General features: G+C 32.2%; 1 protein-coding gene across 2 annotated transcripts in view; it reads right to left on the minus strand.

Moving 5' to 3' along the window:
* Positions 1-7233: 7233 nt before the first annotated feature.
* The window catches only part of LOC146540849 (putative ATP-dependent RNA helicase DHX35), a 35293-nt gene continuing 27610 nt past the window's right edge, over positions 7234-14916 (minus strand). For both annotated transcript variants that reach the window (XM_085185653.1, XM_085185732.1), the window contains 10 exons: positions 14272-14369; positions 13293-13539; positions 12803-12944; positions 12372-12491; positions 11362-11525; positions 10716-10840; positions 10062-10205; positions 9483-9573; positions 8792-8942; positions 7234-7378 (listed from right to left, as the gene is read on the minus strand). In XM_085185653.1, the coding sequence (XP_085041779.1) occupies positions 7264-7378; positions 8792-8942; positions 9483-9573; positions 10062-10205; positions 10716-10840; positions 11362-11525; positions 12372-12491; positions 12803-12944; positions 13293-13539; positions 14272-14369 (1397 nt within the window). In that variant the 3' untranslated portion in view covers positions 7234-7263. The remainder of the gene's footprint in view (positions 7379-8791; positions 8943-9482; positions 9574-10061; positions 10206-10715; positions 10841-11361; positions 11526-12371; positions 12492-12802; positions 12945-13292; positions 13540-14271; positions 14370-14916) is intronic.

The raw sequence follows: 14916 nt of genomic DNA on the forward strand, positions 1-14916 counted from the left end.
ACCGATTTTTTAAAATTTAAAATTCAGACTTTTAAAAATCTTTCATTGAACACGTGTTTCATGGTTTTTTTAGATTTTACCCTCTAAGGGTGCAAATAAGGGGTTGACAGTTGGTGTGGAAAAATCACGCGATATGGAGATAAATAGCTTGACAGACGGACGGACAACTTGTGTTGATGGGTTTCGTTTTTATCTTGAGGAACCCTAAAAAAAGATAAATACAAAATGACTATGAATTATATTTTTACATGTCATTCGAGATGGGTATCGTTATCTGGCGGTATTGAGCATATCTAAAATGTACTACTTATTATAATTCTACTAAAATTTCTATCATTATTTAAAGAAGGAAATGAAAGAAAGACTAATATATAATAGACAATGTTTTTTATTGTAATAAACTTTACTTTATTAATATTAATGACACAGTGTGTCAGTTTAATATATTAAACCATTCAAAATTTATGATAAACCTTATTCAAAGTGGTCTCTGTTGGCTGCAATAAGTCTTTTAAGGGTGGCCTTGGCACAGTTATCAATAGAAGCATGCACTATATGGGGAAAAATCTTCAAAACTAATCATGGCATTTAGAACAAGCCTTTGTTTTGTTTGTTTTACTCCTTAAAACTGACCATAAAACATAATACCTTAGGTTAAGAGCTGGACGAGACGGTGGCCAGTCATAACTCTGATGAAGTCCGGTACGGGTGGATCAAGCTTTAGAACCCGGCGGCGAGTCTTGCTGAAAATACCATTCTCGGTTATACATTGTGATGTTAAGAAGCTTAACTACCATCTCCAGATTGGTATCTTGTGCCCACGTTTAGATTTCTAAATTAAAAAATCTAAATAAATGCCCATCACGCTGTATCCCGCACACAGCAGAGTAGACAGAGGGAACTTAGTGCTAAGACACTCCGTTCCCCACTTTGCATGCACCGAATTCAGGAGGCATTCCATGTTGAGTGGCAGTTCACAACCTGTCGCATTTACAATGACACTTTATGCCCCTACGCCGCGACGGGCCTCACTTGATTGGATTTGATAGTTTTTTCATAAAAATTCGCATTAGTAGGTAACTCCTTTATAGGTAGGACTCCACTAAATCATTTTTAAAGTCACATAATGTCCACGTTACACTCTGTTGACTAATTGGGAAAGACTAATAGCCTAGCAATAAACTTCCTCGATAAATAGATTAAACTAAACAAAATTATTTTTAAATTCAAACCAATAGTTCTTGAGATTACTACGTTCAACCAAACAATCTACAGTAGGTACCTAATTTACTTGAACTCAAATACCCAACACGATATTATTTTCTGAGTGAACGACCACTTGTTATGTTTTGTCTGTGGCAAATGACTCATAAACAAACAAATAACTATTTTTAATTGTGTTTATATATTTTTTCTCTGTATTTGTTTTTTAGGATTCCGTGCCTCAAAAGATAAAAAATATGAAATGAAGTGAAATATAGTACAAAATGGAAACTTACAAAATAAGTAAAGTAAAGAGTCGGATACATTAATATTTATGGGTAATTCATAGATAAAAAAACATTACAAACTTATTTTGTCACTAATTTCATATAAAATGTTAAAAATGTCATACAAAATTAAACGTTAATAATCTTATTCGAAGACTAAAACAACACAATCTCCGAGTAAGAATCGAACCCACACCGTGTATTGGTTCTCTCTATCACAGTACTCATTATTACATTACTGCGATCTATTTATACATTTTATATACAATTACGTTAAAACTGCTGAAATGCTGTCTTAAATTTTAAATTAAAAAAAATGTATTTTTAGGCCTAGATGTTCAGCCTATTGAGGCCGTTGCGGCGCATGTTGTCATTTCGATTCCCACCCGAATCACTGTAACAATATTAAATTTATTTTCATTTCCTTACACTTGCAGGCGAAGCACAGTGTTGTGTTCCGCCGCTTAATACGTAATGTCTCGAAAAGTAGGGGGGAGTACTGTTATGTGAAAGAAAGTGACACAGCATTTTAATTGTAATCTCTTCCTAGAAACAATTATCGCTTATATTATATTTGAAACCAAAGATAAAAAAGGTTAAAGATTATAAAAAAATAATATTCTTAATTAAGTTACAGTACAAAAATATTTATTTGTATAGGTGTTCGTAGATAGGTTAAGTGTTTATTTATATTTTTCCTTATTTTCGCTAAAATTAGAAGTAATAGAAAAATTATACCTAAGTATAGTTAAATAAAATAGGTGATCACTTAATGAAGTCTTTGTCAAGGTTTTTTTTTTCTTTAAAATTATTACTTACTAGCGACTCCAACGCGGATCCGCCCTCTTCACTTGTTTATGTCGTAACCAAATGATAGCTGTAAATGTTAACTGTAAAGTTTCGTCTAAATACGTTCCGTATTTTTCTGAGAAAATTAAACAAATTTTCATCCTCACAAACATTCATATTTATACCTGTAATATTACTAAGAAATACGATATAGTCATATTCTTGACCCCTCTCTCCACTCCTCAAACACTGCCCAATTTTCGAGACATTGCGAAATGAGGGGAACTCAACGCCGCGCTTTACATTCTTACCACAGCAAGGAGGAAATATAAATAATTCACTGACCCGAGTGGTAATCGAACCCATAGCTGTCGCTTTTCAGATTCATAAGCTGTATCACTGCACCACGACGACCTCGAACGACTACAATTTTTGAACTATTTATAAAACAAATATATTTTCAACAATTGTTTGTACATTCTTATCTTAAGGTTAAGAAATTTGTCCGTTAATTGGACTTTGCTATTATTTATAACTATTTTTATTAAACTCCGATAGACCTGGTTTTGTACTTTTGTTTTCTATTTAAATTTTTAAGAAAGATGGGAAAGGCGTGTTTTAATATATATAACAGTACTGCTATATGCGGGATACAACGTGAATTAGCAACTCCGTGTAAATTAGTTTATCGCAAGAATATGAATTTAAAATAATTTAATTTATAAATTGACAAGACCTCCCTGAGACCGACGTGGCACGGCCGCACGCCATGTGACTGTACGCGCTACGGTTGCGGGTTCGATTCCCGCACAGGGATATAAATGAGTAACATCAGAGTGTGACACAAGCCACATTCTAAGTACAGATAACTCTGATTGCACGTACAGAGGATTGCACCAAAAACATTCAATTCAAGGCAGAAGTTTCTGAGATTAGTATCTATGGATAGCAAAGTATGTAAGTACGATAAGTAAATACACGACTTTTAAATAAACAACGTTGTATAATAGAGCCTCCGTCTGTCATTTTAATTAAAAATTGCCTCATGTTGTGTCCCGCTAACAGCAGGGTAGACATGGAACCTAGTATTTAAACACTCTATTCAAGGGCGTAGGAAGAGAGGGGACCGGATGGTACTTGCCCACCCCAGCATTTACACGAACATAAGTATCTGTTCAAAGGTAAAGTCCAGAAAATATCTGTAGATACGCCAATGATTCCTAAATTATTTCATAATCAATTAGTGATTCACTTCTAGAAGGCTAGTATCGCTACTACACCGACTAGTCCCTTCTATCATTTTGAATTTGGAGAAAGGAACTGAGCAGAACACAGTTTATTTTATGTATTTTATTAAAAATATGTATGTTTATTAAAAAAAATAATAATAAAGAAAAAAATAAGCCGAATAATAAAATAAAAAAAATAATGTTAATTGATGGGAATCCAAGACGCATTTTGTCTACTGGAATTCGAATTCACGACCTGTGTCTATTGTCAGTCTAATCAGTCACTGGCATAGCGACGCTGTGTCATAAACATTTATTTACAAAGCGTGATGTTATTACATGGAAATATATTAGACTTATATAAAATGGGTTACCAAGCTGTGATGATATCAGCCAAGTATCTGTTTATACGTATAGTGCTTAGGTCAATATGAGTGGAGACTTATTACTTGTTCTAGATTATTTATAGTTTACTAGTTCTACATGCCTAACTATGGATGAATAAGAATAAAAAAACCATAATGTATTCCGAGGCATATAGAAGAAGTAAAAACAATCTCTATTTATTTATTTATTATTTCTTTATACAAAATAAGGATACTGCGTGAAGCTACACTAGATTAGATTAGACAATAGTGCAAAATGTACAGTTAAATCGGTTACTCCCTACTAAGCTACTGTTACGACACTCCGCTCTCCACTTTCTGCTGAATTCTGGAGGCATTGTGTGTTGAGTGGCGGCTTAACGGTGGGTTTTTCGGTGCCAGAGCGGAGAATTGAAAATATTAATAAATAATAATTCATTCTCTCGAGTTGGGATCCAAACCACAACCGTCGCGTTACAGTCACGGCCTCAGATTAAAATAATAATCTATATATATAAAAGGACTTGTCCTCACTGACTGAGGTAAGACGCACGCACAGCCGTAACCGCTGATGGTAGAAACTTTAAATTTGGACAAAAGTTTACTTTCATAATCTGGACATCCACTAAGAAGGGATTTTGAAAAATTTCAACCCTAAAGGGGTGAAATAGGGGTTCAAAGTTTGTATGGAAAAAAATTTAAATCGTCACCGATTTTTATAAAATTTGAAATTTAGATTTTTAAAAGTATTTAATTGAATACGTGTTTCATGGTTTTCTAGAATTCACCCCCTAAGGGTGCTAATAAGGGGTTGAAAGTTTGTATGGAAAAATCTTTAAATCGCCAGCGATTTTTATAAAATTTGAAATTTAGACTCTTAAAAATATTTCATTGAACACATGTTTCATCGGTTATTAGAATTCACCCTTAAATACGCAAGCGAAGCTGCGCGCGTCCGCTAGTTACATATAATATATAATCGGGACTTTTTATATTTATATAATCTATAGTTATAAATAAATATTTTATCTTTACATTTAGTATTTTTGACTGAAATGGATATAGGGAAACATAAAAAGGATAATAGAAAGCAAAACCTTTTTTTTTTTAATTTCTTGTCTGTTTGTCTGACTGTATGTATGTATGACGTTTATCTCCGAAAGTACTCAACTGATTTACCTAAAACTTTCACCACTTGCTTTGTTTTAACTCAACTTAACATCTAAAGTTTGTTTCATAACAATTGGTTCATTAAAAAAGTTATCGACATTTGAATGAACTCAAGACATGATTTGCCTGCAAACATATAACAATTCTTATACTTGTAATAAACAAACAATAAGCAAACTATTGTGGATTTGATTACCACTCGAGAAAATGAAATATTAAATATTTTCATTTCTTCGCTCACATAACGAGACAAAGCACGGCGTTGAGCTCCGCCACAGCGACGGAAAGTGGGGAACGGAAGTATTTTAATGGGAACGGAGTGTCTTAGGTTCGTTCGTTCGTAGGTTTCGTCTGCCTACGTACGGGATACACCGTGAAGCTAAAAAATAATACATTTTTTTTTTCTTTTTATTTAAAAGCTTTGTCGTGACAACGACCATAGTTACAGTCAATTATTTTTATTCTGAACTATATACAATATTTTTTTCCTAATACAGAGTCTGGTACTGCTAAAGCACTGTTACATGCTCCTATATCATTGTAGAAATCTCTGCAATAATACTTGTTATTAGTGTTTGCAAAGCATAATACTTAACTTTTGATCTCTACAATCATTTACCGATAGAAGAAAACAAAATATGGAACGATGCTGATAAGAGGAATCAAATATCATGCTACCTGAAAAAATCTTTGAACTTATGCTTATTATCATTTTATCTTGCATTATTTGAAAACTATATGAACATATAACATATTAATTCTTATATTTTGATTATACTTGGCTCGAGGCCGTTGCTGAGCAGTGAGACAGCGTTAATTTTTTGTGATTATTTCTTTATTCAATTCTTATCTATATGAACCTAATTCTGGGATTATATTATTATTAAAAATATTGTTTTCTAAGCAAAATAGATGAAAAAATATGGTATAAAAAAATTACAATGTTCAAGTGCCTCAAAAACATACAATTTTCAATGTTTTTTTATCACAATTAGGTTCATATTCTTAGAAAAAATTTTGTTAATAAAAAAAACAAATGCTGTTGATTTCAGAGAAATGTCCACCAGCAAAACACTCAGATGGCGATCGTCCTTGGACAGCACGCTCTAACGCCACCGTATTTCAAAGCGTACTCAAAAAATTTAAAAGTGTACTCAAAAATACAAGTAAAATATCCTCCAAACTGAAACAATTTCTGATTATTTCTTCGTTGTTCAAAAAATTCTCGAAAAATACCAAATTTTCGGATTCCTTAGCCTGTTTCCCCCTTTAAGAAAAATACTGAACTATACGATATTTAGGTAGACGGTAAGTAAGTGTGCAGCGTGTAAGCTCCGATCCCAATCCTAAATCTTGAAATCTTGGTGTTTTTTATCATCATACAAATTGAAAGCTAAAGATTCAGCGAATTCAGTAAAACCGATGTATAAAATAATTGTTATAGCAATTAGCAAATTTGCCGAACTAGTTACTTTAAATTTATATAACTTTATTATTTATGAACCGATTGTAATAAAAGTTAAGTTGTAAGTTAAGTTACGTACCTACGTACGTTAAGTTAATTGAAGCATGCCAAAATTTAATAGTTAAAACTTCATTTAAATCAGTTTAGGCGTTTCTGAGATTAGCGTGAACAATCGCACAGACAAACAGACAAAACTTTGTTTTGGGTTCCATTATATTAAAAAAGTCCCCAACAACATTTTTGTATGTATCTTCCATGTACAGACACCGATACGTTATTATTTTAGTATAAGTTTAGATTCCTTTCCTCATGGAAATTTAGCTTCTAAATACCGTCATAATATTGTTTACAATAACAATTCCTATTACGATTTGTCAATAACATCGTCTATCACTAAGTCTAGGTATTGTTTTATATTTCTGATGATCTTTCGACCTTTGATCTTAAGTGTAGAAAGTGAATGGAGGAGCGTTCCTCCCACTGAACGGCCCAATAAGCATTTATTTCGAGTTTACACGAGCAAGTTTTGTAAAAAACAAGCTGTTCTGGGCCTGATTGTAAACGACGGTTGTGAATATTCTGGGAACTCTGGAAAATGAAAATGCTTTACTACCCAGAATGGATATCGAAGCTACAACTAACTAAAAAATGTTCTAGTTTACTTTATAATTTCTTAACATTTAATACAATATTCCTATTAGTAAATAAAAAAGGAAAAACGATGATACTCAAAATAAGAAATTATTTATTAAGAACTAAGTTTCTTTATAATAGTGTGGTGCGATTTCCAACAACCAATCTTTGTTGGCAACCATCACATCCCTCATATAAGTTTTGTCACCTGAACTTTGCACTGACGCGAAAACTAACCTGAAATAAAAATATTATTTATTAAAATATACAAATCCTATATCTTATAAAACAAAGTCGCTTTTCGTGTCTGTCTGAACTTTCTAACTCTTCTTCTTCTAAACCACCCAACGGATTTTTATGCGGTTTTCACCATTAGGTCGAGAATTTCTCAGGGAAGGTTTATATATAGTTTATTATTTGTACATTTTTATGTAAATTAACATAAATACGATAAATGTGTGTAAAGTCCTACCCGTTGAGACACTTTCGCGCATGCGCTGCTCTAATGGTAAGTACTACATGAAAATAATGTACTGGAGTATTGTTCCTCTTAATAAGATCTACAAAAAAGTCCGCGACAGCATATTTTTATCTTTTAAGGGTAACGTGTAGTGATCATATTTCTGTCTAAAAATAGTAATTTCAATATATTTTTTATTGTGAGGGATATTTTTCCATAATGATATTAATCCTTATCCTTTAAAATACTTTATTAATTTTCTACGTTAAACGAAATTTAATTTGGTTTTTAAACTATTTCGAAATTGCGAATAGTTTTAGAGAAAAACGCATTTAATTGTTGACACATCCCGCCGTTGACACATCAGCTGTATGTTACTCAAGTTTCACTTATCCCTTACTCTCAGCATATAAATAAGTATATTAGTTACGTTGGCCATTTAATGTAGATCAAAACTGTCTTTTACTGTTTTTTCATTTTAATAAGTACTTTAGAAGTGACGTTTTGCTTATACAAGCGCGTCATGAGCAGTCATCGGTGGTTCAGTGGTAGAATGCTCGCCTGCCACGCGGGCGGCCCGGGTTCGAGTCCCGGCCAATGCATTCTATTTAATTGTCCTCACAGGGACAGAATACCCTTTTCAGCATTAACCACAAGCTCGAAAAAAACCCGCCCGCTATAGAGGCGTAGCAACGAAGATTTAGATGCGTTTGCACGTATTGGATAATTGGAGTTGAATGTATTATTTCAGCGCGATATATTTGGTTTCATATTTTTTGTAGTAGTTATTAGTAGGTAGGCTTTTGTTTATAATTTCTTCTGTTTAAAAATAGTCATTTAACTATCTAAAAATAGTCATTTAAATATATTTTAATAACAACTTGAAAAAATTAGTAGCACAGATTTAAAATTACGGTACCTACTAAAATATCCTTGCTGTGTAAAACAATTGGAAAATCCTTATTGAAACTACGAAAATGCGGGTTGCGTTAGGGTTTAATTAATTTTCACATTATCTTAAGTGCTTTGCAAACATACATTATATGAATAATCCAGTAGTAAAAGCGGGCGAAGCCGCAAGGGGGTCGCTAGTAATTTATATAACTTCATATAGTTTTTTAAGACATTCAACAAAAAAACAAAACATATAGCCATTAAATATTATTTTCCTTTTCTACTTTCATACATACCAGGAGGGCTGTACGGCGTGATACAAGCAGCTATCCGGGCTCAGCTGCAGCACAGCGCCGCGGATACCCATATATAAGCTGTCCGGGGCGAGGCGCGCCGCCTGAGGGAACAACCCGGATATGATTGACTTTTGTAGCCGGGTTGTTTTTGCTATGGAAAATAGAGATTAATATAATGTTCAATTTCAGTTCAAATTCTGCAACGTTCAAATGTTTATGTTTTCTAAAGAAGTATTAATCGCGTATAATTTTATTTATTTATATATATTTTATTGCACAAAATTACAAAAAAACAATGTACAAAGGGCGGGCTTAACGCTAAAGAGCATTCTCTCCCAGCCGACCTTGTCATGTGGGATAATAAGTATACAGGTATGCAGAAGTAAAATATACATACATATATATCCAATAAAGAGATTCCGTCAGCGGAGATTGAATCATGAAATACTTGTTTACGCTCACGCTTGTGCCACTCCGCTACACAAGGGGCCTTTGAGGAAATCAAATTAATTTAAAATTAATCATTTCCTCGAATGGGTATTGAACTCACAACCATTGCCATTACATTCGAACTTCAAGTACTTCAATGGACCGTTTTAATTACTTTCAGGAAAAAAACGTACTGTAACTAGTTCTCTCTGGTTGATGCTATAAGCGGGATATAGCGAGAAGCTATTAAAAAATATCTTACCTGATCCTAAGTCGATATCATCAAACTTTTCGTTTCTTATTTGAAATTTATTTTTAAGAAGTTTTTCTAAGCTACTTCTTAATTCCACAGCCTAAAAAAATAATGTTAAAATATTAATTATTATGTTTTTCCATTCCCAAGTGTGGCATAATACTTTAAAAATGTTTTTATTTACAGTAAAAGTTACGATTATAAAGGTATACTTAAAGGAAACTTTATATTTAATATACACTAGAAACCAGATTATCCGGCCCTCCTTTATACGAAGTCGCATTTATTTGGACCACCAATTGATTATATTAAAGACAAGCGACCCCGAAAAGTAAACTTTCAGCCAATTCAATAAATAAAATATTTATAGCAATTTTATCGAACAACAAAAAATCTTTGAAATGGTATATTTTTTATTTATGAACCGATTGTAATAAAACAAACACTAAATATATAAATAACAGTCGCTACGCTTTTATTATAAGTATAGATAAGTGTAATATATACATCGCATATTCGAAAATGTATCTCTTAAGCTCTTGATAAATATTGATTTCAGTTGATAAGTATACATTTGTTTAATCTTACTTTTTCCAGAACTCTATAATTAATATACATCTTTTGACACCAGTCTTTGCACGCTTTTTTTGTTTTTTTCTCGTCACCAGTTGATCTTATTTTTAAATATGAGTCCATTATGTTCAAATACATTATTATGTCACCTTCGGCTACCTGGAAAATAAGTTATATATTATATTCGCGATGTTTGTAAGTTCAATTCCCTATCGGGCAAATGAAATAGGTTTAATCATTCAATTTTTTCGCTCAGGTAACTGGCCACCTGGGCCTATAGAGATACTAGCAATATAAATCATAGGAATTTCGACGTAGATTGATGAGAACGTATAGATTAGTGGTCATAGCGCTTGTACGGTTTCCAAGAGATGCGGGGACTAAAGCCGCTATGTTAATTTTTTTATACATTATCTATATAGTATCTTAAGTGTGGAATAACTGAACAAACGTTAAATATATATAATATTTAATATTTTTTCTTACAAATTCTAAACAAGATGAAATTGCAATTGAGAAGAACAAGATGAAATTTTCTAAAATATTTCATCTTGGTCCGTTCCTACACAACGCGAGACCACGACTTATCGCTGTGGTAACAAGATAAAAAGGTTCATAAAAAAAATAAAAATATATAAAAAAAATACTAAAAAATAACTAAAAAAATACCTCAAAATTATTACGTCTGCTTATTCTGGCAGCAATGTTAGCTTTTCCACTTTGCTTTAAAAAAACATCGTCGACTTGCAACATCGATACTATTGATAATATTTCATCTATACAACCGAATTCACCTAAAAATGTATTAAAAAAATTCAGAAAAAAATGTTTCTTTATCAAACTAAAATTTATATCAAATACTCAGGTCTGGTATCAAATACTGTCCAATCAAAAAATCTAACTTCTAAGTCAACGCAATCAAAAGATACAGCCGTTTATGTCACAAATTGCCGAAACATGGCACTTCCCGTGAACGAAGAAACTTCTTATAGCACAGATAAAGGAAAAGATGCAAAAAGTAAAAATCCGATTACAAACTTATTTTTGTAGTTCATTGCATACAAAATGAGTGTATATGCCCGCATACGTAAGTTTGTCAACTTAAGTAAGTTGTACTTCCTTTTCCCAGTTGACATACTACATACTTAACCTAGTTCAACTCGCACTTAACCAGTTTTTTTAAATTTAGAACTGATTTGTTATTAAAATTGTATACAAGAGTGAGTGTCTTTGCACAAAGTTTCCTCTGCTTACACTGCTATAAGCTAAAAAACACTAAAAATATTTCTACAAGGTTTTCTATATACTTACTTACCACTATTACATAACATTTTAGCCAACATAGGTTTGACCGGTAGTTCACACATTCGATTCCCAGTTGGTGTAAGATTTCCTTCGTTGTCTATCGCATTTAGTGCGTATAACGTTTCAAGACTAGATAAAAGACTTTTTGCTGGCGGCGGCGTTGGGAATGTGAATCTGTTGTAGAAAGATTTACAAATGAATTGGGACTTTTTATTAGTATTTAGTATCTAACTGCAGACGGCAAATTCGTGGGTTCGATTACCTCTCGGAGTAATTATTTTTCTTCGCTCTGGTAATAAGATAGACACTGTTAAGTCAAGATAGGCAGAGGGAAGATAGTATTATATTATTTTTTAGATTTATTTCAACTAAATATTACAGACACGTGGTCCGTACTTTTTCGGGAAGTTAGTATTAGGAGGATAGGTTATAGGATAGGTTACTGCGTATTGAGTGACAGAACTCAACACCGCGATTTGCACCGCAATTTGCACCAGCATTTCCTGAGATTAGTGCGTTTTAACAAATATTCGTGTCGATATAGTTTAACTTCATAAATAGTAGTATAATATTTCAATAGGCAATCGTAGCGCTTTAGGTAAAATAGTATACAGAGTAGATGCAGAGAACCTAGACACAAGACCCCCATGACACCTAAACTTCCACCAAAAACGAGACATTTTATGGTGGAAATGAATATTGATTTTTAATTGATAAAATATATAACACAATTTTAATAGAACCGCCAATAACTTAAATATTTACTATATTTATTTGAAACAAAATCCTTTCAAATTTAAAACCCCAAAACATTGTATAAATTCAATGCGTACTGTCGAAAAGTAAAATACGAGTATATATATTTTATATGATTTTTTTTTACAGTGTATTACTACAGGAAACATTTATCTTGTCACCAGAGCGAGAAAAAAAAAACAATTCACATCGCCGTGTGGGAATCGAGCCTACAACTGTACTTTACACTGTACATACATATAAAAAAAACTCAAATATACTCACTTCAATACATTATGTATGCCCAAAGCCTTCAATTGCAATAGCAGATAGGACAGATCACTTCTACACATTTCTGGTGGAACACTTTTAGGCAATTTCTCATAATCCTCCTCTGTATATAATCTATGGCAAATAGAAAAAAAAAGTTTATGTAAGTCTTTATTACTTTTTGTGAAGTTTTTTGAAACTTAAGTAAAGAGTGTAGTCACATATCGTAGGCGTAGGGTGCAAACCTGCTAACAGTCTATTAAGCAATTTGTCAAGAGAGAAAAACGTCTTTAAGAAAACTATGGAGAGTTTCACCACTCAACGCTTAATTCCTCCAGAATTCGGCGGAAATATATTTTTGAATATATTTTTTTAAATAAAGAAAAAAATTATAAATTATCTTTTTTATATATGCTATCTCACTAATAATATAAGTGAAAGTGTACCTGTAACACTTCCCAGCAGACGTCCTTCCTGCGCGCCCCGCTCTCTGTATAGCATTCTGTTTGGATATAATACTTACATTAACACTTTCAACGCCCACTGCTGGGTCAAAGTGCGGGAGTTTGTGAAAACCACAGTCTACCACTGAAATACAATTATTTTTGTAGCTTCAAACTGTATCCCGCACATAGCACGATAGGAAGATAGCACTTGGTAATCTAGTGTGGTGAGAACAACAGGAACCGGTAGATGGCTGCGCAGATTAAATTTTAAGATTTTTATTATTTTTTAATATTTTCTTCCCTTTTATGTTTGCGTTGATCATATGCCACAAATTAGGCATAGAGAACCCAAGAGAGTGGTGGGTGAAGAGTGTCAAGACACTCTGTGCTCCACTTTGCACCAGCCATTCCTTTGAAACATTTTTCCTTTACCTCTCTCCCCTAATTGTCTATTATATTTATTATTTTTTTTATTAAAAATACAACTCACCATAAACTATCCCATTAATAGTGACACTAGTCTCCGCAACATTAGTGGCCAATATCACTTTCCTCACCCCTCTTTCGGAAAGTTGAAACACTTTAACTTGCCTATAATGGGGTAAACTCCCATATAATGGCAACACTGACATATTACTCGCGATAATGCCGCTTGGAAATTTTTTGCGATAGCTATTTTTTTCATTATTTTCTTGAGCGTATTGTTGTAATATTTCGAAGGCGTTAAGGATTTCCTCCTAGAAATTTAAGAAGGTTAAAAGAAAAACAAAACATTTTTTAATAAATAAAATCTAAAGTTGTAGTATTCAAAGGAGCAGATTTTAAAAAAAATGAGAAAAGTCCACTCAATTAAAAGTATAATGAGGAACTCTCATATAATGGTGCCACTGATATATGTATCTATTAATTTAGATTTTTTTTCGATCAATATTTAAAAAAAAAATTCTGGGCGTATTGTTGTGACATTTCTAACGCGTATAGTTTAAGTTTTATTTTAGAGGCATTTCGAGGAAAATTAAAACAAGATTTTCCTCCTAAGAAGTTTTACAATGGCAGGAAATAATGGATTAGGAATAAGTAATTAAAATTGCAGATAAAAAAAAAGATGATATATTATGATATTATAGACCACAGTGACGCAGTAAAATAGCATCTGACTGTAAGTGCAATGATTGTGAGTTCGATCCCCACACGGGAAATGAATAAATAAGTATATAAGATATTGTATTTTGTTAACAAGGCAAACTGACGTCATCACTACAGAGCTGCAGCAGAGAAATATGGAGTCACATCGTCAAAATGCATTTTGTATATCTTATATGTGTTAGAATCGATTGAAACATTTCATAAATTATTGTAATATCTCATCATATATTGATGGTGAACCTGATTACACGTCAAATTTTCCATATAAACATATCCTGAGTGAACAGTGAAGTCATTAACTTCAAACATCTAACAATACTTACTTGTGAAGTCAGAAATGCTAAGACATCACCAAAAGGTTCATTCTCATGTATCTTTATAACTGTATCTATTGTCGCTTTCACGTAATCTGCTACTGGTTCTGAAATTGCAAAAAGTATTTTAGGACATTATGCCGACACAGCTCCGTCCGCTTAAACTTTTTGTTATATTATAGCCAAATTATACAAAATGTTATTATAAATATTAGCTTATATTTTATTCTGATGTATAAGCTACATTACTGTGAAGTTTCATCTAAATCCATTCAATGGTTTTTACTTGAAAGTGGAACAAACATTCATCCTCACAAACTTTCACATTTTAAATATTAGTATCTAAGATAAGATAAAAATATGAAATTGAAAGTCAAAATCAACATGTAACTAAACAAAAAATATTAATATGTATATTTATTTTTATAAATCTAAACTTCTGTACTTAATTTATTTTTTGTGTGATTTATTTATCTTAGTTTCTTTAATATTTAATCTATATGCATACTTTGACTATATATTTCTATCTAGTAAATTTATACATGTCTGAAATGATTTTGAAACTTTTACTACTATATTTAAAATGGATTTCAATAAAAAAATTTAAGTAGGTATAACAAAAGTAGTTGTAGTAATCTTTTTTCCTTTCTTCTA

This window comes from Heliconius melpomene, chromosome 1 (genome assembly GCF_056956725.1).
Source record: "Heliconius melpomene rosina isolate 202511_hmr_F chromosome 1, ASM5695672v1, whole genome shotgun sequence".
Classification (NCBI taxonomy): Eukaryota; Metazoa; Arthropoda; class Insecta; order Lepidoptera; family Nymphalidae; genus Heliconius; species Heliconius melpomene.